General features: G+C 41.4%; 5 protein-coding genes across 9 annotated transcripts in view; 3 read left to right on the top strand and 2 right to left on the bottom strand.

Annotated features, from left to right (window-relative positions):
- herc2 (HECT and RLD domain containing E3 ubiquitin protein ligase 2) overlaps positions 1–5435 on the bottom strand; it is a 48268-nt gene extending 42833 nt beyond the window's left edge. For all 3 annotated transcript variants that reach the window (XM_083940505.1, XM_083940506.1, XM_083940507.1), the window contains exons 1-5: positions 5329–5435; positions 4172–4280; positions 2578–2671; positions 2256–2387; positions 348–570 (exon numbers count right to left, since the gene is read on the bottom strand). In XM_083940505.1, coding sequence (XP_083796631.1) covers positions 348–570; positions 2256–2387; positions 2578–2671; positions 4172–4243 — 521 coding nt within the window. In that variant the 5' untranslated portion in view covers positions 4244–4280; positions 5329–5435. The remainder of the gene's footprint in view (positions 1–347; positions 571–2255; positions 2388–2577; positions 2672–4171; positions 4281–5328) is intronic.
- A 2199-nt stretch (positions 5436–7634) lies between these two features.
- nipa1 (NIPA magnesium transporter 1) lies at positions 7635–11151 on the top strand (the record flags this gene model as incomplete). Its single annotated transcript, XM_083911211.1, has 5 exons — positions 7635–7767; positions 7903–7950; positions 8102–8192; positions 9533–9693; positions 9837–11151. 5 exons carry the CDS (start codon positions 7635–7637, stop codon positions 10328–10330), a joined length of 927 nt encoding a protein of 308 aa, XP_083767337.1. The 3' UTR covers positions 10331–11151.
- A 780-nt stretch (positions 11152–11931) lies between these two features.
- nipa2 (NIPA magnesium transporter 2) lies at positions 11932–16042 on the top strand. Of its 2 annotated transcripts, none has more exons than XM_083911209.1 (6): positions 11932–12066; positions 12738–12968; positions 13553–13609; positions 14421–14511; positions 14610–14770; positions 15015–16042. In XM_083911209.1, the coding sequence occupies exons 2-6, from the start codon at positions 12830–12832 to the stop codon at positions 15665–15667; spliced, it is 1101 nt and encodes a 366-aa protein (XP_083767335.1). In that variant the 5' UTR covers positions 11932–12066; positions 12738–12829; the 3' UTR covers positions 15668–16042. The 2 variants fall into 2 exon arrangements, with proteins under 2 accessions (XP_083767335.1, XP_083767334.1); XM_083911208.1 differs by lacking the exon at positions 11932–12066 and adding an exon at positions 12487–12632 and having other exon boundaries at positions 15015–16041.
- A 92-nt stretch (positions 16043–16134) lies between these two features.
- cyfip1 (cytoplasmic FMR1 interacting protein 1) overlaps positions 16135–27330 on the bottom strand; it is a 34115-nt gene continuing 22919 nt past the window's right edge. For both annotated transcript variants that reach the window (XM_083911207.1, XM_083911206.1), the window contains exons 24-31: positions 22236–22379; positions 21678–21768; positions 20206–20336; positions 19477–19549; positions 18611–18705; positions 18235–18473; positions 17990–18137; positions 16135–16793 (exon numbers count right to left, since the gene is read on the bottom strand). In XM_083911207.1, the coding sequence (XP_083767333.1) occupies positions 16629–16793; positions 17990–18137; positions 18235–18473; positions 18611–18705; positions 19477–19549; positions 20206–20336; positions 21678–21768; positions 22236–22379 (1086 nt within the window). In that variant the 3' untranslated portion in view covers positions 16135–16628. The remainder of the gene's footprint in view (positions 16794–17989; positions 18138–18234; positions 18474–18610; positions 18706–19476; positions 19550–20205; positions 20337–21677; positions 21769–22235; positions 22380–27330) is intronic.
- On the top strand, positions 24737–27163 carry fndc9 (fibronectin type III domain containing 9). Its single transcript, XM_083940278.1, has one exon. It carries the CDS (start codon positions 25786–25788, stop codon positions 26425–26427), a length of 642 nt encoding a protein of 213 aa, XP_083796404.1. The 5' UTR covers positions 24737–25785; the 3' UTR covers positions 26428–27163.

Genomic DNA, 27330 nt, shown 5'->3' with positions numbered 1-27330 from the left:
TGCTAGCTCAATCTGAATTGCAACATTGCAGTCACACACACTGTTCTGGTGGAGCTTTGCGGAGCTATTAAAGTCAAGATTCTGTCGAGTTCCACTCCATACAATATACATTGGCAGCTCCGGCACATTCATTTTTTCAGTACACGCTTGGTAAGACGCTGGACACACCCTGGACAGGTCACCAGTCATCACAGGACTAACCACAGACACACACACACACACACACACAGTCTTGCCTACAGGCAATATAAAGTCTCTGGTTCATCCAACCTCCTTGCTGTCAGGTGACGGCCCTGACCGCTGAGCCAACATACCAGCCCTCTTGAATCTCTAGCTTCATATTTTACCTCTTATTGTCAGCAGCAGGCAGTGGTGGGCTGGGGGGCCCCTTCCAGCAGACCTTGTACTTCTCCTCCATCATGCTGTGGCTCAGGGAGATGAGGTAGCGCTCCAGGATGAGCAGGCGCTGGCGCAATCGTTGTGCAGACAGGGTGCTTTTGGCCATCTGAGCCGAGAGCTTCTGCTGGTCATCAACCAGGACCAACAGACAGTCCTTCAACTCAGTCTCATCTGCACACATACAAGGAAAGGGCAATGGAAACATAATCTTCCTAAACACAATGGAACTTATTTGGAACCCAATAACGTCTCTCAGAAAAGAAATATGATCGTCAATCATGGTTAGAATAATGGTACTTTTTCAACACAGAAAAAATATTTTTTATAATATTGAGTGTTTTCTTCTCCTAAAACAATCTCGAATATAAAAATGAAAGAAATTTACTTCTCATGAAAATCCACATTTTGATTTGTCAAGCAATGCAACAAATTCCACAGCAATATAAAGCAGATGATGCAGAACGAGCAAAAACAAACTGTACATTTTTTAGCAATTCTGTAAACATACTACTACATTTTAACAATTTAAGCTGCAATCTGGTCTTAAAAGTTTTATATTCAATCTCAAGTTTACAGGGCGCACTGGGGATTTATAAGTCCTTAGTTAATACAGTGTTGAAGTGCTCCCAGCTTTTCATTACACTAACAGCATTGTGTTTCAAGACAGGGCCTGTGATACTTAAGCTTATTACTTGTAGTCTTGACTATTTCTTAATGGAAAAAGAAAATTCACCACATTCAATATCTTCCCCACTGGCCATGATAACAAACAGTCCTTTGTTCTGATCCGGTTCAAGAGAAGATGTTTTTTTGTATGTGTCTATAAAGCAGCACTGCAGGGAAGGCAAGATGAGCTAAAATAGCAGGTCTGAAATCCACTTAAGCTTTCTGTAAGCCTGAGAGTGCATGAGCCACACTACAGTCAGCTGTGCTCGGCTGTCAGGACAGATATATATCCCAGTCAGACAAAGTCTATAACTATTTATTATACATTACATTATAACGTGCGCAAGAGAACTACCATATCCGTAGCCTCTTTATAACATTTCTAGCATGGAAAACACAGGTCAAACATCCACTGCTAAGAATCTGAACAAATCTGTCATCTGTCCCAGTACCATCCTGATTTCAAAACAATAGGTTAGGTCTGGACTGTGACTGCAGAGATCAACATGTTCCACATATCTGACCACTCAATGGAAAGGCAGGAAGTATGTCGTTTGAACTTTAAGCATCAATGACAGAGCACTCCTCGTGTAGTGATCTAGTTACACTCACTGTACAATCAGACCAGTGTGATTCCTGGTTCAGTCAGTAAAAAAAGAGAGAAGCCGTCAAGTGGCTATTAGTAATGGTAGTACTACTACTATGCATACGCAATACATGTAGAGTGTAAACCCCCACCCACCCATTGCTTATCTCCCAGAACCATAAAACTGTCCCACCCAGTCCCCCCAGTAAACAGAGCTTGGGTGAGAGACGCTACCCTTCGCTGGACCACATTGTAACGCCTACCAAGATTACACTCCGAGGGGTAAAAATAGACACTCAGACCTGCAGACTGCAAGTTGTTATTTCAGAGTTTCCACACATCTCACGTGCCAGCAAACATGCACACATCAGCAGAACCTCAGAGACGTGAAATTGATAAACAGAGAGGTTGGCCATGTGTTGAAATGGTCAGTGTCATTGTATCTAGTCGACATTTGAGTGTTGTGAAACCATCTGCTCTGAGCATGGTATTAATCACCCTACTTGGAAACGGAAAGGTGTAAAATAACAAGGGAGGAGAACAGGGCAGCATCGTAGTAGCAGTAGCGTGCCACAACGGGGTTACAATGTTCAGGTTCTCTCACCTGGCTGCCGTCCCCAGTCCCACGTCTCAATGATGGAGTGGTGAACAGATGTTGATGTCTCCTCCTCCTCTTTCTTCTCTTTGTCGTTGGGTTCATCCTTCTTAGGTGTCCCAAAGCAGTCGGTGCAATCCTCTAAAATGATCAAAACAAATTCTCACATTAACCTTAATTTCCATCAGCTAAGTTTATATACCAACCTGTCCCGGCTCACGTATCATCCTTAGTGTGTAAAAATGAACCATGCCATCATAAACAGAATGCTGCAATTTGTAAGTCATATAAACGGAGGGTAAATGAATGCTGTAATGTCTCAGCTCCATACCTGGGTGAGCTGATTCTTCGCCGTTGAAAGTTATCTCCTCATCTTTTACCATTTCATTCCACATCTCACTCAGTCCTTCTGGAGAGAATGCCCGCTGCCAAAGCAAGTGACACAGAAAATCACACCACATTTATCAAATCAACTTTAAAGTGTTCTTGTTTGCTTTAGAAGTTCTTCACATGTATGCCGCAGACAGACTATTATCACGATATGAAGGCATTAACAAAACGGAGCAATAAACAGATCCAGTATGACCAGTGAGCTTGGGCTAGCTTGTTTTTTTCCGGCAGTTTTAAATGTTCTCTTCATACTACTGCATTCCACATGTCTCATTTGACTATTGCATTCCTCTTTAGAGATTCAAACATCTGGAGCAAACAGATTCTTTCACCTGTTTCACTTGTGGAAGGACATCTGTTGTGCAGTCTTCATAGCCCAGCTAAAAAAAACTAAGTTGAACAAGCTAATGCAAACTAAAAATACAGGGAATGACAGCGCAATGTACAAAAATAAATGAGTTGTGTAAAACTAGAGCAGAGCTGCAAGTGCGTGTGGCGCCCCTGGAGTTTGGACGTAAGAGTACATAAATAATAGCTGCTTTATCACAGTTCCAACTGATTCAAGGAAACATCTGCTGTAAAATCTGTTTCGTTATCCTAGTGAAGCACCATTCATGCTGTCTGGATCATTTCAGGACTGCAATGCATTAGTGAAAGGGGCTTAAGAAATACTCCCATGTAGAAAAGCAAACTCATACTTTCATGGATCCAATGTCTTAAATGTCAAAAACATGTTAGCTCATAGATGACACCAGACCAGATACATAACACTGAAGCTGCCTTCCGCGCTGAAGAGAGTTTTAACGATGGGAAAACATGACACCCTTGCCCAATTTTAGTCCTCATTTGGTAGTGTAAACTAATTTTCAGTCCAGACAGGCTGCAATTTGAGGAGGTGAAAGCAGACAGCTCGTTGCATAGACTATTTTGTGGATTCAGCATTGCCCCTAGATCTTTTCTAAATCCATCATATATTGATAAAATACCTCATAATTAAAACTAACAAGAGTTTGTTTTCACAACATAGATCTTTAAAAAAGAATAGCCCTAACTTACTGCAATATTATAGACTACACGGCTTTTCACATTAAAGGAAAAACAATAATCATCTGTGCAAAAGTCTTGATAGAGCTTGCAGGCCAGAGGTTGCAGATACAGTATGTCTGAAGTGATCAGGTTGTCATCACCACAAATGTAGCCCCCATAGTTCACTGTGATTGACTCTAACCATGTTAAATGATGGATGTTTTTGCTAACTAATGTAAATTGCATCCACTTTCTGTTTTTGTAAAAACACTTTTTTGGAAAAAGGATTAAGACATCAGTGAGTAATCAAGGTTTAGATGTTTTGCAGTGCGTCTCCAAATCCATGCAACACAGTCAGACTGACAACTTCAAAATGTAACAGCTTCTAAAACTAATTCAGCTAATAGGAATATTGTCTAACTCAGCAGATTTTCATTTCTCCCCAGACAAATGCTCACAAAATACCACAGTGTCTACTTCATCGGATTCCCTCCTTTATGTACACATACCTGTAGGTCTATCTTCAGCCATTTGTCATGAAATCTCAGCTGAGCATCGAGGGTAAAAGATGGAGAAGGCATCTTCCACTCTCCTCTCCTGGCTGCAAACGCAGCCAACCTGCAAGATAAAGACATGAAAGGTGTTGCACTACAAGACAAATGTATATCTATAGATGAGAACCAACTAATAATTACTGACATCAAGTGTCTGAATTAATGAGGGTTAAACTTTTTGCCCATGGCTTTATCATAAAGTGAGGTTAGACAACATTAGGATGGCCCTTTCCAGAGCTGGTTACAGCTTCCTTTGGATTTAATAAAACGTGGTCTAAGGGCTATCGGTTTAAAACATGAAAAACCAACCTAAGACCACCTCATATTGTGAATTTGCACAGTCGAGGCAAATCAGCATGACCAGCCAATATTATCACCCAAATGTAAACAGTGAAGCCCAGCGCCAGTTATCAAAAACATAGGACTGAATCTCCCAGTTTTAAAGGACAGGTCTTTAATATACAAACTACCTTGTAGAGAGCAACAGGGTTGCATCTAAAATGTTGCCATTTTATCATGAATGTGTCAGTTGAAGTCACGTTACACAAAACGCTGTAATTTGCCGGATCTTCAATGATATATGCGACTAATTTCCCTACCTTTATCCAAAACCTATTGTGTTCTGAAGTGTGCCTCTCATTAGCTTAATTTACATAATGAAGAAGCAGACTTTAAGGCCAAAGATGTATCCATGACTACAACGTTACATGAGACGTGAGGAGGAAAGGGAGAATATCGTAGCATTAAATGCTAGCAAGGGCACAGTCTCTGTTAACCTTGATAACGAGGTTATAACCCGGTTATCAAACATGGTTACAGATACTAGTCCAGCGGGTGATAACACACATTGACACGGCATAAGTACGCTCATAAGGCGACACATGATGCTGGGCAACGTTCACGTTAGCTCGGAGGCTAAAGCTAACACTTAGCCTGCTAGACAGCTAACACTAACACAACGTTAGTTAGTTAGCTAGCTAGCGCTACATCATCCAGGCAGCGATGAACGAGCCTCTGAGACATGACACTGAACCGAATGATACGCAATGTGCCGGACACTTCAGCAACATAACGGATATCATATAAATTTCGACAACACATTTGTAAATTACCTGCGGTCTCTTCTCGAGCTATTCTCGTCCCCTCAGCTGCTCTGCTGCATTACCACAAGACGTTCATAATGGACCTGATTGACAGGTCGCGGACTGGGGCACGAGGCATGGAAACAAATTACGTAGTAGTAACTAGGAAGAGTGAGTGCGATTGATGTGTATCACAGCAGTCCGTTGGGGCGGAGCTTGTAATGCGAGGTAGGTCTATTCCGCCCGCTCACGCCGGCCAGGGTCCTAAAACATGCGCTCCTTTTGGATTCGAGGCGGGACATAGGAGGGGCGGGGTTGGACTGGAATACCCAAACTGCCCGCTAGATAGCGCTGTGTCTCACGGAATTCGGTATGTTTTTCATGTTTTATTTAGCTACGTAGTTGTATAAAGTGTAGATCATAATTAGAGAACAAAGTATTTGTTTTAGCCTTATTAAGAAATACTGTTATTTTTACTGTTCATTATTTGACAGAATATCCTCTGTGGCTATACCACTAGCATGTTTTTAAAATAACCACAGGACTTCAACAAAAACCTTTATTTTGTGAAAAAAACAAAACAGTGATCAACATTAGAGAACAGTAACCGTTGTGTCAGAAGAGAAGATTGAAAAATGAATAGGAAGTGTAGAGGCCACAGCTTTGAATGACTTCAGCACATCTGAGCCCACAGGACATCACTAGTTTCTCACACTGCTCTGGTTTGATCTGGGTCCATTCTTCTTCAGTCTCTTCCTTAGTTCAGTAACTGTAGTGGGTTTCTTAGCCATTACTTTGTTGCAAGGATTTTCCAGAAATTGGGTTTAAAAAAAAGAAGTTAGAAGTCGGTAAAAACTGTAAAACACTAGCAGAGCTCTGTCACAGCACTCTCTTCAACAGGGCGGCCATGTGGAACTTACACACCTAACAGGCCTTACAACTGCAGACCATGCCAGCCCAGGACCTCCACATCTGGCATCTTTACCTGCAAGATCATCTGAGACCAGCCTCCAGCTGATGCACAATTGGTTTGCATGACCAAAGAAATGTTGCACAAACTGTCTGAAACCATGTCAGGGAAGCTCATCTGCATGCTCAGCCTCCTCACCTGGTTCTTGACCTGACAGCATTTCCTAACTGACTTGGGTGGACAAACGCTCACCTTGGGTGGCCTCTGGCACTCCTTTTTGAGATAAAACTGCACATTTGAGAGTGGCCTTTTATTGTGACCAGCCACAGCCACACCTGTGCAATAATCATGCTGTCTAATCAGCATCTTGATATGCAACACCTGTCAGGTGGATGGATTATCTCAGCAAAGGAGAAGGGCTCACTAAACACAGATTAAAACACATTTGTGAACAGAATTTGAGGGGCCTTTTTTTGTAAGATACCAAGGGTGCAGATCCAATGTCAGGATTGGGGTGGGGGCACCAAAATTATTATTATTATTTGCCTGTATGCATGTCATACCATACCACCATAAATCCAAAACTTTGTAGAGGCTTGGCATATCATTAAAAAGTACTGCACAGGGAATCATTTACTGTTCTTACCTTTCTTGTTTATTTGCCCTAAACAGCCAAAAGCGTATCACTGCTTACATAACTGTTATGTTAGTAAATCATATTTTAAGGGTCTCTGGCTTGTAGTGTCCCTCAAACCCAGTTCTTCTCACCATCCTCCTTTTCTCCCAGTGTATGGGACTATGGGACTTTATGCATGATTAAATGATATGGATGAATATCAAAATATGAAGCCCTTTTAAAAGCCTGCTGATCATAAGGAACTCCCCGTTCACTTGTGTTGTAGTGGAGGAGAGAATATATTTGTCAAACATTATTTTCACCATTGAATTATTTCTTTTTAGATGTGCATACAAAATGTGAAGAATGTGAAGTTTGAAAATGCATCTGTTCAATTTTAAATTATTTAAGGAATTTTTATTGGGGGGGGGGGATTCATACAGATCTGCACCTATGTAGGCTACATGGAGAAAAGTCTCAGATCTTTGATAACAGCTGACGCAAAAAAAAAAAAATCAAAGTGTTGCGTTTGCTTTTCTGTTCAGTGTATGTAATGTAAATAAAACAACATGTCAATGAATCAAAGATAATGTCATTGCACTGTAGAGGCCATTGGTGGAGCATGCCTCCTAAGTGCTTTGGGGTGAAAAGTGTAAAGTGCAAAGTAAAGTCTGGGATGGGGACGGTGCTCGAAGAAACGCGCATGCGCACCGTCTCACTTCCTAGTACAAACTACCAAAACTACAAAACAGCAGCCTCCCTACTTTCATTCTGAAGTCAAGCTAAAGTAAATGAAAACCAGCCACAGGAATGGCTGCTGACTCGGAACCAGGCAGTGTTTCGTTGCCCGCTTCTGGTATAGTCATAGCAGTAGTGTCGAGTTTCATCAATGGGTCGACATTTGTGCTTCAAAAGAAGGGGATACTGCGCTCCCGCGACAGAGGTAAAGTGTGACCGAAACAGCAGATAAATAGATGACATGAGCTCTTCTGTAAGGATACATGCACAGGCACAACAATGGAAGCCGTAGCAGCGACACCATTGAGTTGGGTTCACTTTTAATACTGTATTTCCTCAGGAGGCTCGTATCTGACAGATGTGGTGTGGTGGGGCGGCACACTGTCCAGTGAGTACAGCGCCGTCCACCGACTCTGGATACACGGTTCACTCTACAAACCACATCCGGACTTTTGTGCAATGTGCCCATTCAAAACAGTATTTCCCCTGAATGTTTAAGGCTAAATGATTTTGACGCACCTGTTTCTGAATATTATTAGTGATTGTTGGTCAAATCGGGAATTTCCTGGCGTACAATCTGGCCCCCGCTGTGATAGTCACACCCCTCGGAGCCCTTGGAGTGTTATTTGGGTAAGTCATTGGATTCTTGCTTTGTTTTCTTAAACATTTAGCCTAAATATATGTGTAAGGGTCAACACCAGCCAAAGACTTTGGTTTTGAATTTAAATTCTATTTTTGATGACAGAACAACTGAGGTGTTCTCCTTTTTTATATGTGAGTTTTTGCATACATAGCTGATCAGGCAGATATGTTGCCAAAGTTGTGATTAATTTTAATTTTAATATTGATCTTTTTGTTGTCCTTTTTGAATATAGATTGCAAACTTTATTTGATTGAATTTTACACAGAGAAGGTCACTGAGAGCACTCTCTATACAAGGATTACAGTACCTATGAAACGATTAAAGCACAAGCAAATTACAGTATGCATCAATAAATACTGCAATAAACAAAGGACATCAACATAAGGATCAACATCAACTCAAAGCACATGCATGCTACTGTTTCTAACTTTTAATTTAGAAAACAAATAAAAGTTTAAATAAAAGTGGTCCTAGAATAGAACCCTGTGTCACGACACTCATAAAGCTGGACTTCTAGCCATCCACCACAACAGCTTGTGTTTGGCTTTGGATAATTTGTAAACCATTCATTCATTCATTCATTCATTCATTCATTCATTCATTCAGCTTCAACCGCTTGTCCCTATCGGGGTCGCGGGGGCGGGGTACACCCTGGACAGGACGCCAGTCTATCACAGGGCACATAGAGACAAAACCAGTTACACAATTTTTCATCACATCTAAAGCTGATGGACAGTATCAATGGCCATCTATGGATGGATAGACAGTGTGGTGGAAATTAAACTGTGAGAAGACATGAACTGTAGACAACCGTCTGTCTTTGAGGGTTATTTCATACGTGATCAGATACAGGAAATAAGACTTGCAGAAACAGGAACTGTAACAGGGGAAAAGTTCAACTGAAAGCTGGTTTAAGCCAGGTCGATGGTTTTGTTTGTGGTTTCAGACGTGGTCCGTGCAGAGAATCACACGTTCAGTGAATATGACCTAAAATTATCAATACATGAAGCTATGCATACATGGTTATAAAGTCTTATACAATAGCTTTGCATAATTTTGATAGAAAGATAAATTATGAATGCTGTATATGAAACTTTTTTTATACATTATATATCTGTTTCTATTTCACTCTGTAAAAAAACATTTAGGTACCACAACATCAAGCCAGCATGAACTACTTTAATCTGATTGTGTCACTGTATTATTTCCAACTACCAAGAACAAGAGTGCTGAGTCAAGATTGCACTGTCTGTAAATGGATGATCTCCGGACTCCATGAATTGCCCTGCGTATCTTGTAACAAGATGCTGTTTTTTGTGTCATGCAGGGCCGTGCTGGCTTCTTGGATCTTGAGGGAGCATTTAAATATCCTGGGAAAGCTTGGTTGTGCATTATGTTGCTGTGGCTCTGTTGTGCTCATCATCCATGCACCTAAAGCGGAGGCTGTGACATCCAGACTGGAGTTAGAGGAGAGGCTATCGGACCCAGGTGACGAAGTCCATTATGTTTTTGTTTGTTTTGAATTTACTCTTCTAATGAATGTGTCCTCTAGAATTATTATAAAAGCCGGACAGTTAAAAGTAACAATAATTAGTCCAGTGTCTCTAAAAATGTCCTTTCTCTTCCTGCAGTGTTTGTGACGTACGCCCTCTTGGTGGTCCTGCTGCTGGTCATACTGATTGTGAGGATTGCTCCAGCTCATGGCACATCAAACATCATGGTGTATGTCACCATATGTTCCCTCTTAGGAAGCTTCACTGTCCCAAGCAGCAAAGGACTTGGCCTGGTTGCACAAGATGTCTTCGGAGAAGGGCCATCGAGCAGCAGAGCTCTGGCTCTCTTCCTGGGTTTATCAGGGACGCTGGCTGTCAGCATCCTGATACAGTTCTTCTTCATCAACAAGGCCTTGGAGTGTTTCAGCTCCAACATGTTTGAAGCCATATACTATGTGACGTTCACATCCACCGTGATTCTCGCTTCTGCTCTTCTCTTCAAGGAGTGGACCGCACTCACTACAGCTGACATCCTTGCCATTCTCTGTGGTCTGACAACAGTGTGCATTGGGGTTGTTTTACTCCGCATTTCCCATGAGGCTTTTATTACTTGGAAGAAGAAGGCTGATTGAGAGGCTTTCACATTTACATGACTTGTGCCATACTACATTTCACATAACACAGTGTCTATATGTGATTTGTCCAGTTTAAACAACCGAAATGTGTTTTTATAACAAGTTACGCGTAACATTTTACATGAATCTCCCTGCAGTTTCTTATTGTTCTTAGTCTCTGTGTTACCCACAAATATCACCATCATGTATTTTCTTTAATCATTCATTTTCATAAATGATTGATTCATAAATACTCACACATGCAGCTCTCATCATCACCATGAGACAGTCTCTTCACCCCTCATAGCTTTCCAGTACACTCAAATGTGGCCTGGGGAACAGTTCATTAGGCAACTTCACATTCTACTAATTTGCAAATAGTTACAAATAGGCTTACAAAATAGGAACTGATAATAAAGTGTTGCACTTAAGGCTTTAACAGGTCCTTCAAATGTTCTCCCTCTCTCCCAATGCAAGACTGTATCAGTGTAGAATCACCTACACTTTGACTTATTCAGTATGCCTGTGAATTATTCAGTGTTATTTCAGAAGTGATCTCTTTGGTCCAGGAGTTGTTTAGACGACGAGGTTTAACAATGACTGAGCGTTTTGTCTAATGGAAGATTTGTAATGCTGATATACTGAAAATAAACTTTTGTTTTGTGGCCATTAGCTAGTTTTGTCAGGATGAAAGGGTAGTTTGGATTATGAATTATTTATTTGCATTATTAAAAAAATGTTACATTAAGTTACTGTATTTGTCAGAAATATTCTGTAGGGATGGTTATTGACTTGACAAACCAACCCAAGCTTTAAAGTGACTGTTTAATATTTTATAAATGTATTTTTTCTTTGTCTCTTTATGCAGATTTACAATAAATGATTCCTTCAGTAAAACGTGGTACTTATGCTGTCATTAAATGTTTTTTAGGCCGAGGACGAAGCAGAGTCCCCCAGCTACAAATATTGTATTAAATTGAGTTGCGTATTATACTGGGCCTAACAGCCAGGGCGGCCTTAAGCCTATACACACAGCTTTCTATGGTGCATACAATACAAAGATATTACAATGATCATTATTAACATATTCATATTTTTATATCACATGTTAAATATTTAACATACATTATGAGGGAACATTCAATCCTTCAGCTCAATTGTATTTGTGCATGGCTTCCTTAATGGTTACTTGCCTATAAGCCAATAAGCCTATCATCAAGGTTGTGTAAATGTATTTACTTTTTTTTTTTTCTTAAATGTATCTTTGCTTATGATACGTTGCATTAATGTTAATGTATTTTTTCAGACACTTTTTGAAAAGAAAAAAAAAAACATTGGAATGATTATCAAACAATTTGGCGGACCCCCTGTTGGAGATCCCTGTTTAATTATGAGTGTTAATACCACACCTTTAAACACGGGTTTTCAAATCATACTACATGTTGTAGTTCATACTTTTATGACGTATGGTTCAGAATGACTGCAGTAGATACTATTAGCTCCAGTACATGATCTGTGTGGCCCTGGACTTCAGCCTGTGGAGGCACACAGTAACCGTGGTTACAGCCCGGTGATCAGCAGAGGAAGCAGCTCGCAGTGCGGCAGTCGCGAAGCGGAGCCGGAGCTGTGTGAATGTGGAGAGAGCAGGAGCCATGAGATGGTTAGCCACAGAGACAGGAAGTAGGCTAGCTATTGGCTAACCTCGAGCTACTACCACGTTCTTCTTGTCGGGGAAACCACCAGCATTTGGACAGGTATTAAACTCTTACTCTAATTAATAAGAACCTAACAAACAACCGACACCGAGACTCTTTATTAACGCTAATTGACTTTGCTAACCAGTTAGCCGTCGCGCTAATACAAGCTAACATGGCTAACGGGGGGATAACTGCTATTGAATACTCGTTAAATGATCAAAATGTTACGCTGTGGCGCCAATATAGTGCTGCTGCCTCTGAGGATAGTGCACTAACGTGTATTTACCGGGTACCTAGCAAACTGGGTGTGAAAGGCGACTTCACCCTTATTAGCTGGCTCACGAGCTGCACCTCGCGTGCTCATTACCATTAACCTGGTGTGTCACTTCCTGGATTCCTGTGTTGAAAGTAGAATATTGACTTAGCAGCTGACTGGGTGTTGAAAATAAAACAAGCGTTGTGCTACTTAGACAACCGGTTGGCCATTCAACAGTCACTTGTGTGTTTGTACTGAACCAGTCTGCAGGTAAACTAGATTAGTCCTAAATGTGCTTTTATTCTGATGGATTCTTCCTACAAATCAAACGATGCTTCTCCACTTTGTAATGTCGCCTGTGGAAACGGTAGGTTATTGCTGTAACAATAATGTTGAAACCCTCAGGGTTATTTTTACGTTATCCACATCAGCTGGTGAATTGTTTGTTGTCTCCCATATGCTCTGTTCTCAGGTGTCTGGGCTGGACAGAACTGTACTTTAGGTCAGCATCTGCACTGTTTGATCGTAAATGTGACAGACCACATCAACACAACCAGCCTCACTATGGGTCAGGACAGAGGGAAGTATGATTTTTACATCGGTCTGGGACTGGCCATCAGCTCCAGCATCTTCATCGGAGGCAGTTTTATCCTCAAGAAGAAAGGACTTCTGAGGCTGGCAAGGAAGGGATCAATGCGAGCAGGTGCTTGTTTTGTTTTTTTTTAGTGTCTTTCACATCTAACTTAACACAAAGGAACACATTGTCCAATGTTGTCAGCTGAGTTAAGGCACTCCCTAGTCTGAAAGAAAGCTAAGTAGCCAAACCAGTGGGGACAGGGACATAAACACACCCGGTTACACCTTGCTCTACATTTCAGGCTTTCACTGTGTGTGTGTGTGTGTGTGTGTGTGTGTGTGTGTGTGTGTGTGTGTGTGTGTGTGTGTGTGTGTGTGTGTGTGTGTGTGTGTGTGTGTGTGTGTGTGTGTGTGTGTGTGTGTGTGTGTGTGTGTGTGTGTGTGTGTGTGTGTGTGTGTGTGTGTGTGTGTGTGTGTGTGTGTGTGTGTGTGTGTGTGTGTGTGTGTGTGTGTGTGTGTGTGTGTGATCAGCTCTCTCTTAACACATAGTAAACATTAACTTCCACATTTTGCTTGACCTCCAGCTCAAATCCAGTGCATTTGCCTGCATATTAGTGTAATGACTACATAATTCAGGGGTTGCTTGTATGCAAGTATTATTCAAATGATTGAAATCACATGTTCTAAAATCTTTATTTTCTTGCTCTTCAGGCCAGGGTGGTCATGCATATCTAAAGGAATGGCTCTGGTGGGCTGGTTTACTATCAAGTAAGTAACGACACTCTAGTAAAAACCGTAATCAGATACAAGCCCAGTTAGCATGGATATGGTGATTGACAAGTTAAATGATGTTTAGATTTGGAGAAGTTGGTTGAAAGCCTATTTTTTATACATCTAGGTTATGTCACAGGTCTAGGTAACTGTCTCCAAACCCTTTTTAAAAGACTATTTACCAGTTTGTTTTAGGTTTTTACTATTTATTACTGTTAAACCATTATATGCTTAGCATAAATGTCTAAAAAACATTTTCAACGAACATTGGCTTCATCCATACTACTACGTTTTATTATAAAAACGCTACTCAAGCTTTTGCTACCTTTACGCTTCACTTCCACACAACTCTGGTGTTTCAGAGCCCCTCAAACGAAGTGATTGAAAACTTGGCAGTTAGGTAGGCTGACATACATGACGAAGCCATGATTTTCAACCGCAGCGTAACATTAGACAATCTGCTTACAGATTGCCTTGTGCATGACCAGTGTACCCGACCGGTCACGTATTAAAATGCACAGAGATTATTTCTGACACGGATCGTAAACACTTGTGTGGACAGAGACTGTTTTAGTTTTGAAACATCCTTTTAGGATGAAAACATAGGAATGTGGATGTCACCTTTATCCCAGACTCCTGGATATCTTTTGAGCTGCAAATTACACGGGAGGGTATCTTTGTGCTTAATATTGTTGCGACAAACTTAAACCTCAGACAGTATTTCAATGTTTACCTGTCTGTCTTTATTACGACATAGTGGTTCATTTCAGATTTAGTCGTTAACTTAATGTGTCTTAATCCTTTATAGTGGGAGCTGGTGAAGCAGCCAACTTTGCAGCATATGCCTTTGCTCCTGCAACCCTGGTCACCCCACTGGGAGCCCTCAGTGTGCTTGTCAGGTACATGACTCGGACACTAAATTGACTTTCTTTTCATATTTGTAAATGGCTTGCTGGACTGTAATCCCTGTGGCTGCTGCCTGTAAATGTCATTGCAGTGCGGTGTTGTCGTCGTACTTCCTGACAGAGCGGTTAAACCTGCATGGGAAGCTTGGCTGCCTGCTCAGCATCCTGGGCTCCACCACCATGGTAATTCACGCTCCGCAAGAGGAAGAGATCAGCAGCCTCGAGCACATGGCCAAGAAGCTGGTCGACCCAGGTAAAGAACAAACTGGGCATCAGAGATCCTGTCCAGAAATAATTCTTTTTTACCAAGGTTTATTTCTTAGTCATGCTTCATAACAATATATTGAGAAAAGTGAAATGAAATACAGTTATTCCATATCAGAATGGTTCCTATTTTGCTCGATTTAAGACCAAACACTACAACTTTGTTCATATTTTCTGTCATCGTGTTCATCTGAAGTCCAACTAAATGCCATTTTACTCCCCTTTTTTCCCAGGGTTTCTCTTCTTTGCCACAGTTGTCATCATCGTGGCCCTCATCTTCATATTTGTTGTGGGTCCCCGTCACGGTCAGACCAATATCCTTGTCTACATCACCATCTGCTCAGTAATTGGGGCACTATCGGTGTCCTGTGTCAAAGGACTGGGTATTGCCATCAAGGAAGCAATCGCCGGGAAAACGGTAGTAAGAAACCCACTGGCATGGATCTTGCTTTTGGGTCTGGTGGCCTGTGTGAGCACACAGATCAACTACTTGAACAAGGCTCTGGACATATTCAACACCTCCCTGGTGACTCCAATCTACTACGTGTTCTTCACCACATCCGTGCTCAGCTGCTCCGCCATCCTCTTCAAGGAGTGGGGGCACATGGGCACAGACGACGTGATCGGCACCCTCAGTGGCTTCCTCACAATCATCGTGGGTATCTTCTTGCTCCACGCCTTCAAAGACGTTAGCGTTAGCTTGGCCTCGCTTGCCGTGTCCATAAGGAAGGAAGAGCGGGCCTTTCCTGCGGCTAACGGCTTGGCATCCCATTATGACCTGCTACACAATGAGTCCACTGAAGACATGGACGACAGAGAAATGGGCTTGCCTTTTGATAGCGTCTCTAGACGAAATGGGGCAATGACTTCTTCATTGGATCATTAAGGAACTTTCTTTTTTTTTTACAGCTGCCTACTGACTCACCAACCATGGCATTGTTGTGGTATATGACCACGATAAGACAATCAACTGTTTGGGGAACGTGACTTGGACAGACCAGTGGATTGTATTCTATGTTTTAATTTGCCTTACTTTTCTCAGAGTATGACCTGGTCATATGCAGTTAGAACTTAATTTCATTCCTCTGTAGCGCTGTAAATATGAGTTTTTTAAAGAAATGTTTTGTTATATGTACATGCATATTCATGCACTGACTTACTTTCTATGAATCAAAACGATAAAGGTTTTAATATATATTCTATATGAAGTCCTACTGACAATGACTACATTAAAAAGGACAGTCACTATGATTTGGGTTTTCGTGATACTTGAAATTAACAACAATTTTGGTTGGAAGTCGTTCTAAACTTTTTTTTGTAGTGTTTACATGAAAAGCTCTTGAGATGAACCAACAGATTTGTTACATATTTATTGAATTAAAATGATTAAAACACTTGAAACACAAGGCACAGTGAATAAATGCTTAACATGAGTATGAGCTTTGTTACTTTTCAATTTCCTTTAAAATATTTAGCATGCATGTTCTACAATATAGAAAATACAAATTTACCTTAACCCCCACTTAAAATAGGTAACTGTTCACCTTTAATATTCCACCACTGCAAACCCTTAAATACTTCTCTGATAAAACTAATTTCACCTCCCTGATCTAAAGCTTTCTGCAAGTATAAAACAAACGATAGTTCTCAATTCATTTCTGATAAGGCACAAGTGAATACAAAAACAATAATTCTGACAAAAAATGTGGCCTAATTTCCCTATATGTAATGGTCCTTTGCTATTAAAGACCAAAAGTAAGTGAGGAGGAATATTTGTTTAGTCTGGAAATGCTGACAGTGTTTGGAACTTCACGCTGGTCCATAGTGAAGGCGGCAGCAGCGCCACCTCAGCTGCTGGCAAGTGACTGGTGTATTGGTGGTTGGAAGCATCGGACGTGTTCGACCGGCATGTTCTCTCCGTCTCCAGACTTCAGGTACTTGTTCAGGATGGCAAAAATCTCATTGTTGAGAACCTGAAATTTGCGGATTCTGTCGACCATCTTCTTCAGTGGCTAAAGGAAAGCAGGAGTATAAATACGCATGGTTATCAGTTGTGTCTTGTTTAATCAACAGCAAATGTTTTACTGTAACAGACAGCTTGTTACACTTAACATTAGGAAAATACTTATATGTGCTGTGCCCAACATCCAGAGCATTAATGCAGCAGCAAAAGACTGGAGAATGGTCTGTGAGAGCCTTGTGGATGCAATCCCATCCCAGTGTTATTTTAGTGTTTGGAGTACAGCTCCTTTAACCCTCAAAATGAACATTTGTGAATCAATTAGTATCAAAGTGCTGCTTTGCATTCATGAAGAAAACATTGTTTTTGTCACGTCCCCACAGTGAACGGAGAATCGAAAAATAGAAAAGTCTTGATGCCTTGAAGCGATAGGCGGCTGTGTTAAACAACAGCAAAACTATATCAAAACATCCGTTAAACTCACGGAACAGGTGTAGTAAATCCATTGTATACTCATTATGTTCATTCCAAACACTTGCGTTGTCTATAAAGCCTTACTGTCAACAAAATGTCCGCAAAAACTGTCTCACACTTGCGCAAGTGCACTTCTTGTCCAGACTCACAGACAAGTAGTGCGCCTGTGCAAGCTGTTCCGATGAGTGGTTAACTCTTAAGGTTTTTAGAAAAAATACATGCGTTTGGAAAGAACTGAGCATACGACTGGATAAACCAGACTTGGATTATGCTGCACAAGTTGTGTGAGAGTTTGTGAACGGTTGTTTACCAGCTGCTATGGCAATGCATGATTTCTTTTCACCTTGTGAGTGTGTGGCGTCATGGCAAAATGTGGCCCTGGAGACACCTGTTGTGGGAACTACCACAGACAGGTTTGAGTGTTCTGCCAGTTGTTTGTCTGTGGACAGATTTTGTCACCGCGATGGCGTTCCAACCGTGCAAGATGGTCACGAAACTTCACAGGTGTGTAGTTGTGAAGTTTTCCTTTAACTAACTCAAATGCCATTTAAAGGATCAACGTAAACTGAAGCTCAGTAAGGACGTTTGTTCAACTACACAGCAACACATCTCTGCTGCTGCTGCTGCTTACTAAAGACTCATTGTGTATCAGATCCGTATCAGTGCAACAGTATGATTCAACATAATACATGGAATCGTTCTAAATAATGTGAAGTCAAAGAAATGTGACAATTATACAATTGCATATTTCTAATCCTTATCCCTCTAACTCACCACGCTCTTGATGACCTCATCCTTGCCGTCGTGTTTCTGCACCTTGAGAAGGTGGTAGCTGAAGTCGAGGATGTCAAAGCGTCTGGTCTGTCCCAGGAGGGCGATGATCATGCAGCCAGCCCAGTGGAGGCCATCTCCAAAGCACTGCCTGAAAAGCAGGTATGGGGTACGTGAGTAAAGATGTGGCACTTAAGACCAGATGTGGTGAGAGGATGTGGTACAGATGTGTGTGCTGCTGCACTCACTCCACTGTGAACTCATGGGCTCCCACAGGGATGCAGTACACAAACTGCATGGCACTCCAGAGACGGTGGAACTCCACACACTCGTCCACGTGCATCACGCCGTTGCTGGGCAGCGGTCCACGCCAGATTGGGTCGTCCAAGAAGCCGCGCACACGCGTGAGGATGACCTCGAACATGGACAGACCGCAGCACAGCCTCTCTTTGGTCAGAAGGTCGCCCTCGCGAGCAATGGCTATTTGCTGAAAGAGGAGTAGTTGAAGGATTCACGTCACAGAAAACGATCTGCACATCATTTGGACAACATCCTTTGCTTGTACCATGATGTAACAATACTAATTCTGCAGAGAACACAATAATAGAAGGTCCTTTCATGTACCTGTGGTGTGCCAAGGCGCTCTATCAGTGGGACCAAATGCAGTGCTGTGTATTTGGCCTCCAGGCGCTTCATCTTGGCATCCAGGCGTTCCCCCTCTGCACACGGTGAGGAAAAGAAAAGCATTAAAGGGTGAGTCTGGTGATAATTTAGACCTTTATTATTACAAAAGCAAATTAACATTATTTTATTGTCTGTGCATCCAAACCCTGATATAGCTTTTTCCTTTGAGCTCCAGTGTTGTCCATAAACACACACTGAGCTGTGAGTGACATGTTCCTCCTCCCTTACCATAAACACACACTGTTTATTTTGAGTCAATCACACCAAATCTTTCAGTGCGCAACTTGAAACAGTCCTCAAAAAATGCACTATTTCCTTGAAATTAAAAGAAAATACAGTGCCTAGCTATTTTAGGAAATTCTTAAAAATGCAACCATATATCTGAATAATTTATTAAAGATTCTTGTCTTTGGTAGAACACAATTAGAAAAACTTTAGATGAAACGCTTTATTAGAACTGTCAAGATAGTCAAAGAACCTTCAAAAAAACAAGATAATCGGTTATATATATATTGGTAATTCACGCTCATTGGGCAGCTGTGTGAGAAAGTCGCCAGGGTTCTCTCACTCTCCTTTTTTCATTCATTACCCAACTATTTCTGTCACCCTGGCTGTATATAATCAAATGAAACACTCAAATACAACACTCTGAAAATGCGTTCCATTATCCCCATGTTCAGATGATTATTGTTTCACTTCTATAGGTGACTCACTCGGCCTTCGAGGGTAGGCGTCACAAACTGAAAAAACACTTGCGCAAGGCCTCTCCACTTGAAAATGAACAATATGCCTACTCTTCCATTTACCTTTGACATGTACTCTTGGAAGAATGTTTTGGAAAGGTGCAGCGTGGAGCAAATCACAGACTTCTTCCTGGGACTGAGAGAAAGATACAGTGAAAGTCAAAACACTGACATGTAAAGGAGTAAGGACGGCTTTAAACTGCATCCTGAAGAAGTGAAATTCACCTGGTGAATGTGATCAATTAAGGTCCTATATTCTGCTCATTTTCAAGTTCATACTTTTTTTTCTCTATTCTCTGTCTGAAATACTCTGTTTTAGCGTCTGTCTCTTTAAGTCCCCTCTCTGCGTCTCTGCTCCATCATTGCAGTCGGGGAATGACTATAATGCACTGTAGCGACACTTTCTACCCATATATAGCGTAGTTGTGACATCACAACATTACAGAAGTCCTGACGGCTCGTTTAAAGACACAGTTTCTGAATACAGGCCGTGTACATTTCTGTGTGAATTGAGCGTTTTGATACTTTCACAATATTTATATAGCACATCAACCTGCTTTATAATTTAAAAAGATATGGAAATCTCACTTTTTATAATATGGGACCTTTACATAAATCTATTCCAGTTCATGTCAGGAGACTGGCGTATAAGCTGCTAAGTGATTGTACCTTGGATAAGATAAGTCAGTGTACTGGTATCACATAAGACTTTCAGTTGGGAATTAACAAGAAATCAACTTTATCACATTTGCATTGAAATTGGAAATTTTTTATTCCAACTGAGATACTTACCAGACTTTGCTCACTCAGTAGACAGAACAGCATGGCGTTGCCCACTTCCCTCAGGTTCTGGAAACACACCGTCTTGAGCTCAGCGTACTCAACGATGTCCTTGAGCTGGTGGTGAAAGAATTCCAAGATGCCTGAAAAGAAACAGAGTCTCAGCATCTCCCACCTTATCTTATATCTGTCACACAGTTTACTGGCTCTCAACTGTCCGTCACAGAATATACTGTATCTCAAGTAGGTCTCGGTAAAATGAGTGATTCGTTCCTAGCTCCAATTTTTACATTAAAAAAAACTAAAAAGGAGAAACAAGTACAAGCCTCGGTACTTGTTCTAGAGCTTCATGGATATTTGATGCCAGGTTAATTGCTGAAGCAAGTGTATCAATAACACTGTGACAACAATTACATTTGAAAGCTTCAGTTTAAGCTTTAAAATAGCTCATTGTTAGTAGTTCTATTAAGAGGAGGCTAGGCAAGTGTTTTCATTTCATTGTCATTGTTTAAATGCAGCTAACAGAAGGAGAACAGGATCATTTAAATCATTTGAGATTAAATTAAGGTTTGCAACTTTTTCCAAGGAAATTCGACCAATGCATTATGTACATAGTATTAAAGTTATTTTCACAACAGAGGAATGCATGCTGACTTTTACTCTGACCAATCAATTGCTCCGTTGATCAATGTACCAAATAAGAGGGAACTTAGAGGGCAGAACTCCAAAAATATGCCTCATCTGGCAATGTTATTGAAAGTGAAAAATAATTTGTGTATTTGTCCCGGGATTCAGATACGCTCCAAAATTGTATGGGTTCTTCGCTGGCCCATGCTTCACCCTTCACCTAAATTCATGAAAATCTGCAGTTTTTCTGTAATCCCGCTGACAAACAGACCATCAAACCGTATCGACAATGTTGGAATAATTGTACATAAAGTAATGTCATATTTACTCCAACTGCATCTACATATAACCTAACCTTACTTGGTGTGTGTGAACAGCTAATTTGTGCAGAGTTGTGTTGCAGGTAGAAGAAATCAGATAAGCATGACTGCTGATGAGTCACCAAAGAGGTATCTGTGCAAAAACAGAAACTGCTCATCTGTTTAAAGACAGAGCAGGTTTCAAGGACGAGCAACATGTGCCCCCTCTCCCTTACAGCATGTAACTGATGAAGATAATGAATTGAGCAACATGTGAAGAGTTGCAGTCGTGTGTCCAGTCTCCCTTACAGCTATAACTCATATTGTAACTAGGTTCCAACGAAAGGAAATAAAAAGAAAGGGCTTGGCAGAATGTGTTTCAGAGTGATAGGAGATTGTAACTGAACGCATCTCTGTCCGTTCTCCTTGCAAATAAAACATATAAGTGTTGTCTTTCTCTATTTTGTTATGTTTTGGATGTTTTAGGTTGCTTGAACCTGACAGACAACATAACCTCCTTGGTGGAGGGTAATAAGTAGAGATTACGTGGTAAGTTACCTGGGGAACCATACTCGTGGCGGGGAAGTCGGCAGATCTTGGGCATCACCTCCATCAGGGTCTTCACATACTGCATTATGGTGCCCTGAAGCTATAAAAAGAGGAGAGCGTGAAGCAGCAGCAGTGAATACAGTTCCAATGGTCAGTTAAATTTGTACTCCGTAAGAATTGGGATATCTTGTTTCTAGCGGCCTGTTTGGCAGTCAGATGTAACTGCAGCTGAGCCTGTTCTTTCAGAGCCTCCATCTTGTCACGGTCCCATCCATTATGTGTGTTGACTATTTTCTTTGAACTTATTTGCTCTTTTGTAAACTTAATTGAAACACATTCACCTCTCTACTTCCAGTCCAAAATCTTACGGAGAACAACTTTAAGGTGAAATCATGAAAAACAGATCCAACAAAGATTCTGTTTTTTTTTACTGTTTATTTAGCATATGCTGACATCAGTCTCACTCATAACTAATAAAGAAAGCGACCTCTTGTAACCCCTCCTTGCAGTCAGCCTCTGTTCTATAACAGCCTCCCACACATCCTTACTGCTTACTGTCCTACTCACCAGACTTTTGACCACCTTCAGCAGTTCCTCCATCACCACAGCGATGCCCTGGTAGCCCAGCAGTCTGCACATGACCTTGATGTGCGGGGGACCCACAAAGTTCCGGTAGGTGCTAAATATGCTGCTGTACGCCAGATTCAAGGTCTATGTGAAGAGGAAATACAAGTTGGTGAGAAGAATTTGAACTCATTTCATCACTTGAATAAACACTGTATGCTTTCATCATCCAGGATGCATAAGGGAGTGAGGACAATTATTCCAAAGATAAATGGTAAACAGATTATTCTTCTATTGAAGCTCATTAGTATCCTGTCCATCATTAACTAATGGGTACTGAAGGGAAATTTGGCACCTGGGGGTGTATTTTTGACTACAGAAGCACTTTCAACAACAAAGGCACATCAACGTGTCATGAAGTGATGTTTGGTATTTATGATACAAAATATGTTTTAAAAAATGACTTAAAGTCTGATGCCTGTACCAGAATTCATGGCAATCCATCCAACAAATGTCCAGACAGGCCACTCAAAACCACATGGTGGCGCTAGAGGACAAGTCAGGATCATCGCCTAAGTCATCGGGGTTCATCCACTGGACACAATGAATGCCCTACTAAACGTAGAGCAAATCTATCAAGTACATGTTGAGATATTTCACTCAATAATTACATTTTTGACAAGCTGGTGATGCTAGGTTTCAAAGCACCATCAGCACCAAAGTTATTAAAATTCATCCTCTGGGGACCATGACTGTCCGTACAACATTTCATGGCAATCCACCCAATAGTTGCGATATTTCAGTCTGATCCAAAGTGGCGGATTGACCAACTGTATAACGCTCATGTAAAGAAACGGTCACAGCATGACATTCAGCATCCTCAATCAATCAATCAATTTTTTTGTTGTGTGAAATCACATAAAATACAACTTCAGCATAATGTAATCCTGTCAGTTCCTTCAATGTGTGCATTAAAACAGTAATAATAATAATATACAGTATGTGTGTATGATGGGGGAGGGGGGAGGGGGGAGGCAGTGACCTCATTTCAGATCCCAGTGGCCTGAAGGTAAAAGCTGTTCCTGAGCCTCCCGACCTCAGCAGGGAGTGAAAGCCATTACCTAGGTGGTTTGGATCTTTAATGTTTCTCTGAGCACCTGATATCTATAAATATCCTTTATGCAGGGTAGAGTGCCGCCTAATGTGTGTTCAGCCAAACAAACCTGTATTGTATAATGCCAATAATAAATCACTGAATGCCTGAATTTATTAGCAACCTGCCTGATAGATTATGAGACCTTGTGTGCAATATTAAGATTTTAGCCTGAGGGCGGCAGTAGAGGGAAGCTCATGGAGTGTTAACGATGCAAAGGACACATTTCACACCAATCTGCCAGTTATATTTTGAAGTTAGACTCAGGGATCCTACACCTTCAAACTCAAGCACTTTGCAAGCTTTTCCAGCACCTTACATCTGTGAGAAATTATACGCACACATATAATATATATATATAAACAACCAAAAATAAGCATTCTACGGAAGAGTGACACATTAAAAGACAAACAACAAAGTTTCACAATGTGCCAGTCTGTTTGTAAGTAGACCTTCTGGTATCCTATATAATCTGTCTGAGCCAATATCAAACAATCACTTTAACTATCACTAGACAAGGGAGTTCAATTGTGTCAAAAGATCACGGGCAACATTAGGAGTCTTCCTCTAGGGGACAAAGTAAATATCATGACAATCTGGACAGCAGTTGTTGAGGGACTTTGCTGTGTAATAAATGGACGGACAGATGGGGGGGCAGCTGAACAAGATTTTAACCCCCTCTGAATACCCTGCCACTAGATTTTGAAAATACCATGGCATAAACCACAGTGCTGGTCAGGGAGAGAGAGCCCTAGAATGTCTGCAGGTGCAGGGGAGCCACATTTACAACCATTTAAATATATACATATATATTTTATGTACATGTTTTGTCCCATTTGGAAGCTGAACTGTTTCTACACACTTCAGTCTGTTCTTACATCCATTACAAGAGGTTTCAGCTCCCTCTCTCCCCTGTCGCTCGAGAGTTGAAGCTGCTGCTGCTGCTGCTGCTGCTGCTCTAATCCAGCAGCACTCTCACTACCGTGGCAGCAGCAGAGACGAGCACACACATATCTGTGGTCCACTCCTAAAGTTCAAAACCTCCACAGCAACACCAGTCAGAGCACTTGATACAGTGATAGTGGATCTTACAATGCGTGAATGAAAGGATTGCAGGACAGTCTACGCCAACCAGCACCTCAGACGCGACAGATTGGCATGTTCAACACGTGCTCGCAGTGTTTTTCTGGTAAGTAACGCTTTGCATGGATGGCCACTAATTATTCTCTTAACATGGCTCATTACCATATGGATAATTAGGTTTTGTTGCTATGGGTTACAGCTGACGCAAAACAAGTAGATGTGAAAGGATGAATTATCTGAATTTTATTAGTGGACATCTCCAGGGGCCAGTAACATGAAAGTGATGTAGGCTTGCTGGCTTGACTTGAATTCTAAATTATTAAAAAAAAAAAAAAACACTAGAAGACTTTAGAAGACTGAAGGATAATTGGAGAACTATTATTTCTTCATTTCAATATTTAAAAGAGCCCATTTGAAAAAAAACATACTTGACCATGTATTTTGAATGTGCCCCGTTCCCAATAAGGTGAGAAGTAAACACACCACGTTCACAGGTAATTATTTCACATTCATTTGAACACTGAAGATCAACTCTGTCCTATAAATAATTGAACAGTACATTTTGGGAAATATTAGCACCTGAAAGTCTTCTATTGTCACCACCTGACATCTGTTTGACTATAAGTTTAAATAAATATTACAAATAATGCAGATAGGAAAGCTAAAACCACTAGTCATGCTATTCAAACCGGTGGGTTCTAGGTCTAAAGGTTGCCATATTGCCACCTGTCCTGTTAACAGCCCAGATGAGCCTCTTCAAAAATCATTGTGCATTATGTAATTTACTAAACATCTGTGCGTACGCTCATCTCCCTCCTGCCACTGCACTTTGTTCCAGATAATCCTTCAGACAATCTTATCCTTTAATATTGTTCTTTCACATCATGTGTTTGAATTTAGGTATGTGGCCATGACATTTTTCAGTTAATTATGATTAACACTATTCATTGCCAGCTGGATGTGCAAAGGATGTAATTACATTTTTGATCACCTCTGCGTTTTTATTATAAGGAAATAGGCGGAACAGGAGACTGATATTTTTGCCTTTAAAAGGTTCTGCAATCCAAGAGGCCAAAACTATCTTTAATCACAGCAAACAAGCAACAGTGACCAACCTGCGATTTTCCTGCTGATGTGATGACAAAAATTGTGCATTTCTTCAGTCAGTGTCTCACTCTGTGTTTCTGTTATCTCTCTTTTCCAGTTCATGATTACACTCTGAGAGCACAAAGGCTGCAATAACTGAGGAAATACTTCACTCATATCAACTTGTCTTTAGTGGCAGACAGACAGACTACAGAAAAACAACTTTGCATTATGGGGATTGCGGTCTACAACATCTCCGCCACGTCAGCCAGAGTGAGCTGGCCGTCGTCCCCCGGCTGCCTGGACACCTTCTACAGCGTCATGTACGACCCAAACTGGAACAGCCTGCTGATGGGCTACAAGCGCAAAAGTTTCATGCACGAGGAACGCATCCCCGTCAGTCAGACCAGCACACACCTGGCCAACCTCCTGCCCCAGACCGCCTACTTCTTGTGTGTGACGTGTCAGGCAGCCAATCCGGTGCGGGACCAGTGCCAGGTGTTCAGCACTCCGAGTGACAGCAGCGAAGGTCACGACAGGGCGGGTTGGGAGCTCGCCATGGGCGTCTGGCTGACCTGCTGCATCTTGCTACTGATCATTGCTGGCATTCTGTTGTGGGGATGTCTGCACACCATCTGCTCCCTCCCCACTCAAAACGAAGACGGTTGTTTGAATGTTGTGACCAACTCCGTCCGCCAAGACATGTCTGGATCTGGACACCTCTATGCTCCCAGACGCACCAGCGAGGAGAGTGCCAAACGTGCCAGCATCATGCAACCCCCCCTCCTCTCAACAAAGACCACGGGCCAGAAAATTACCCAGGACCATGAGCTCAGGACTCTGGCTAAGCTGCCTGGCACCGAGCCAGATTGAACTAACTGGATTGAGGTCATCATAGCATTGTTCCGCCAAGACCGAGCCTTTTCATCCACTGATGACATTTTTAACGGAGCCCGGGAGGTGTCATGGAGAAAAAAGAAACTAATCTGTGCTCTCGAATTACCAATTTACTTGATTCTTGCTCTTTAAACCTTACTAATATGGTCACACACACTTTATCATCTGTTCTTCCTGCCAAACTGCAACCAAGTCACTGAGAGGCTTTACATGCATCACTTTGTCAGTAAAACCAGAGTTTACTGGTGGCCAAAAAACTAAACCCAGGAAACACCATCAGATCTAATTTGTAAAAGAACTTCAGTGATACTTTTAAGGTATCGACCCAAAATAACCCAATAACCAAGTAGCATTGAAACTTCTCCAGTCAAACGGCAACTGCATTTGATCCTTATTGTGCCGAGATCTAGAAAATAAAGTCGATTTGTATGGTTTCACTCACAGTCAATCACAGCAAGCGCTCTTCGAGTGAACGCTACGTGTGACTGGCCCACATTACCACAGCAGCTATAACCCTTACAACCTGTCAGTCTGTCCAGCGTGGAGTATTTGGTCTCACCAAAATAGGCATCTGTGCCTATTGCGTTACTCATTCAATTACAGTGGTAATGACTGTTCATGTCACTGCCTGTAATAATAATAATATATTAATAATAATAATAATAATAATAATAAGTCACACAAACAAGTCATAAACTCATCAGGTTTTAAAGGAAAGCTGGAAAAAAGATTTGGTGTATAAAAAACAATACAGTGGAGGAAAAGGTTAGAGCATATGGGTAAGACTAGAAAAAAAAAAAAAAATTTCAAAGGAAATACAGTACAATATAAAAGTCATTTCAAAGGAAATTAAAGGCAAATAACATCAGGAAAGGCTGA

This window comes from Echiichthys vipera, assembly GCF_963691815.1.
Source record: "Echiichthys vipera genome assembly, chromosome: 3".
Taxonomy (NCBI): Eukaryota; Metazoa; Chordata; class Actinopteri; order Perciformes; family Trachinidae; genus Echiichthys; species Echiichthys vipera.
Note: the sequence above shows the minus strand (reverse complement) of the source record. Positions and strands in the feature narration are given on the sequence as shown.

Excerpts from the sequence above, each read along its gene's own strand:
- nipa2 (XM_083911208.1), top strand. The coding sequence starts at position 12,572 with ATGGATTCTTCCTACAAATCAAACGATGCTTCTCCACTTTGTAATGTC. Across the intron at positions 12,969-13,552 it reads GAAGGGATCAATGCGAGCAG|GCCAGGGTGGTCATGCATAT; the intron begins GTGCTTGTTTTG and ends CTTGCTCTTCAG. Across the intron at positions 14,512-14,609 it reads GCCCTCAGTGTGCTTGTCAG|TGCGGTGTTGTCGTCGTACT; the intron begins GTACATGACTCG and ends ATGTCATTGCAG.
- fndc9 (XM_083940278.1), top strand. The coding sequence starts at position 25,786 with ATGGGGATTGCGGTCTACAACATCTCCGCCACGTCAGCCAGAGTGAGC.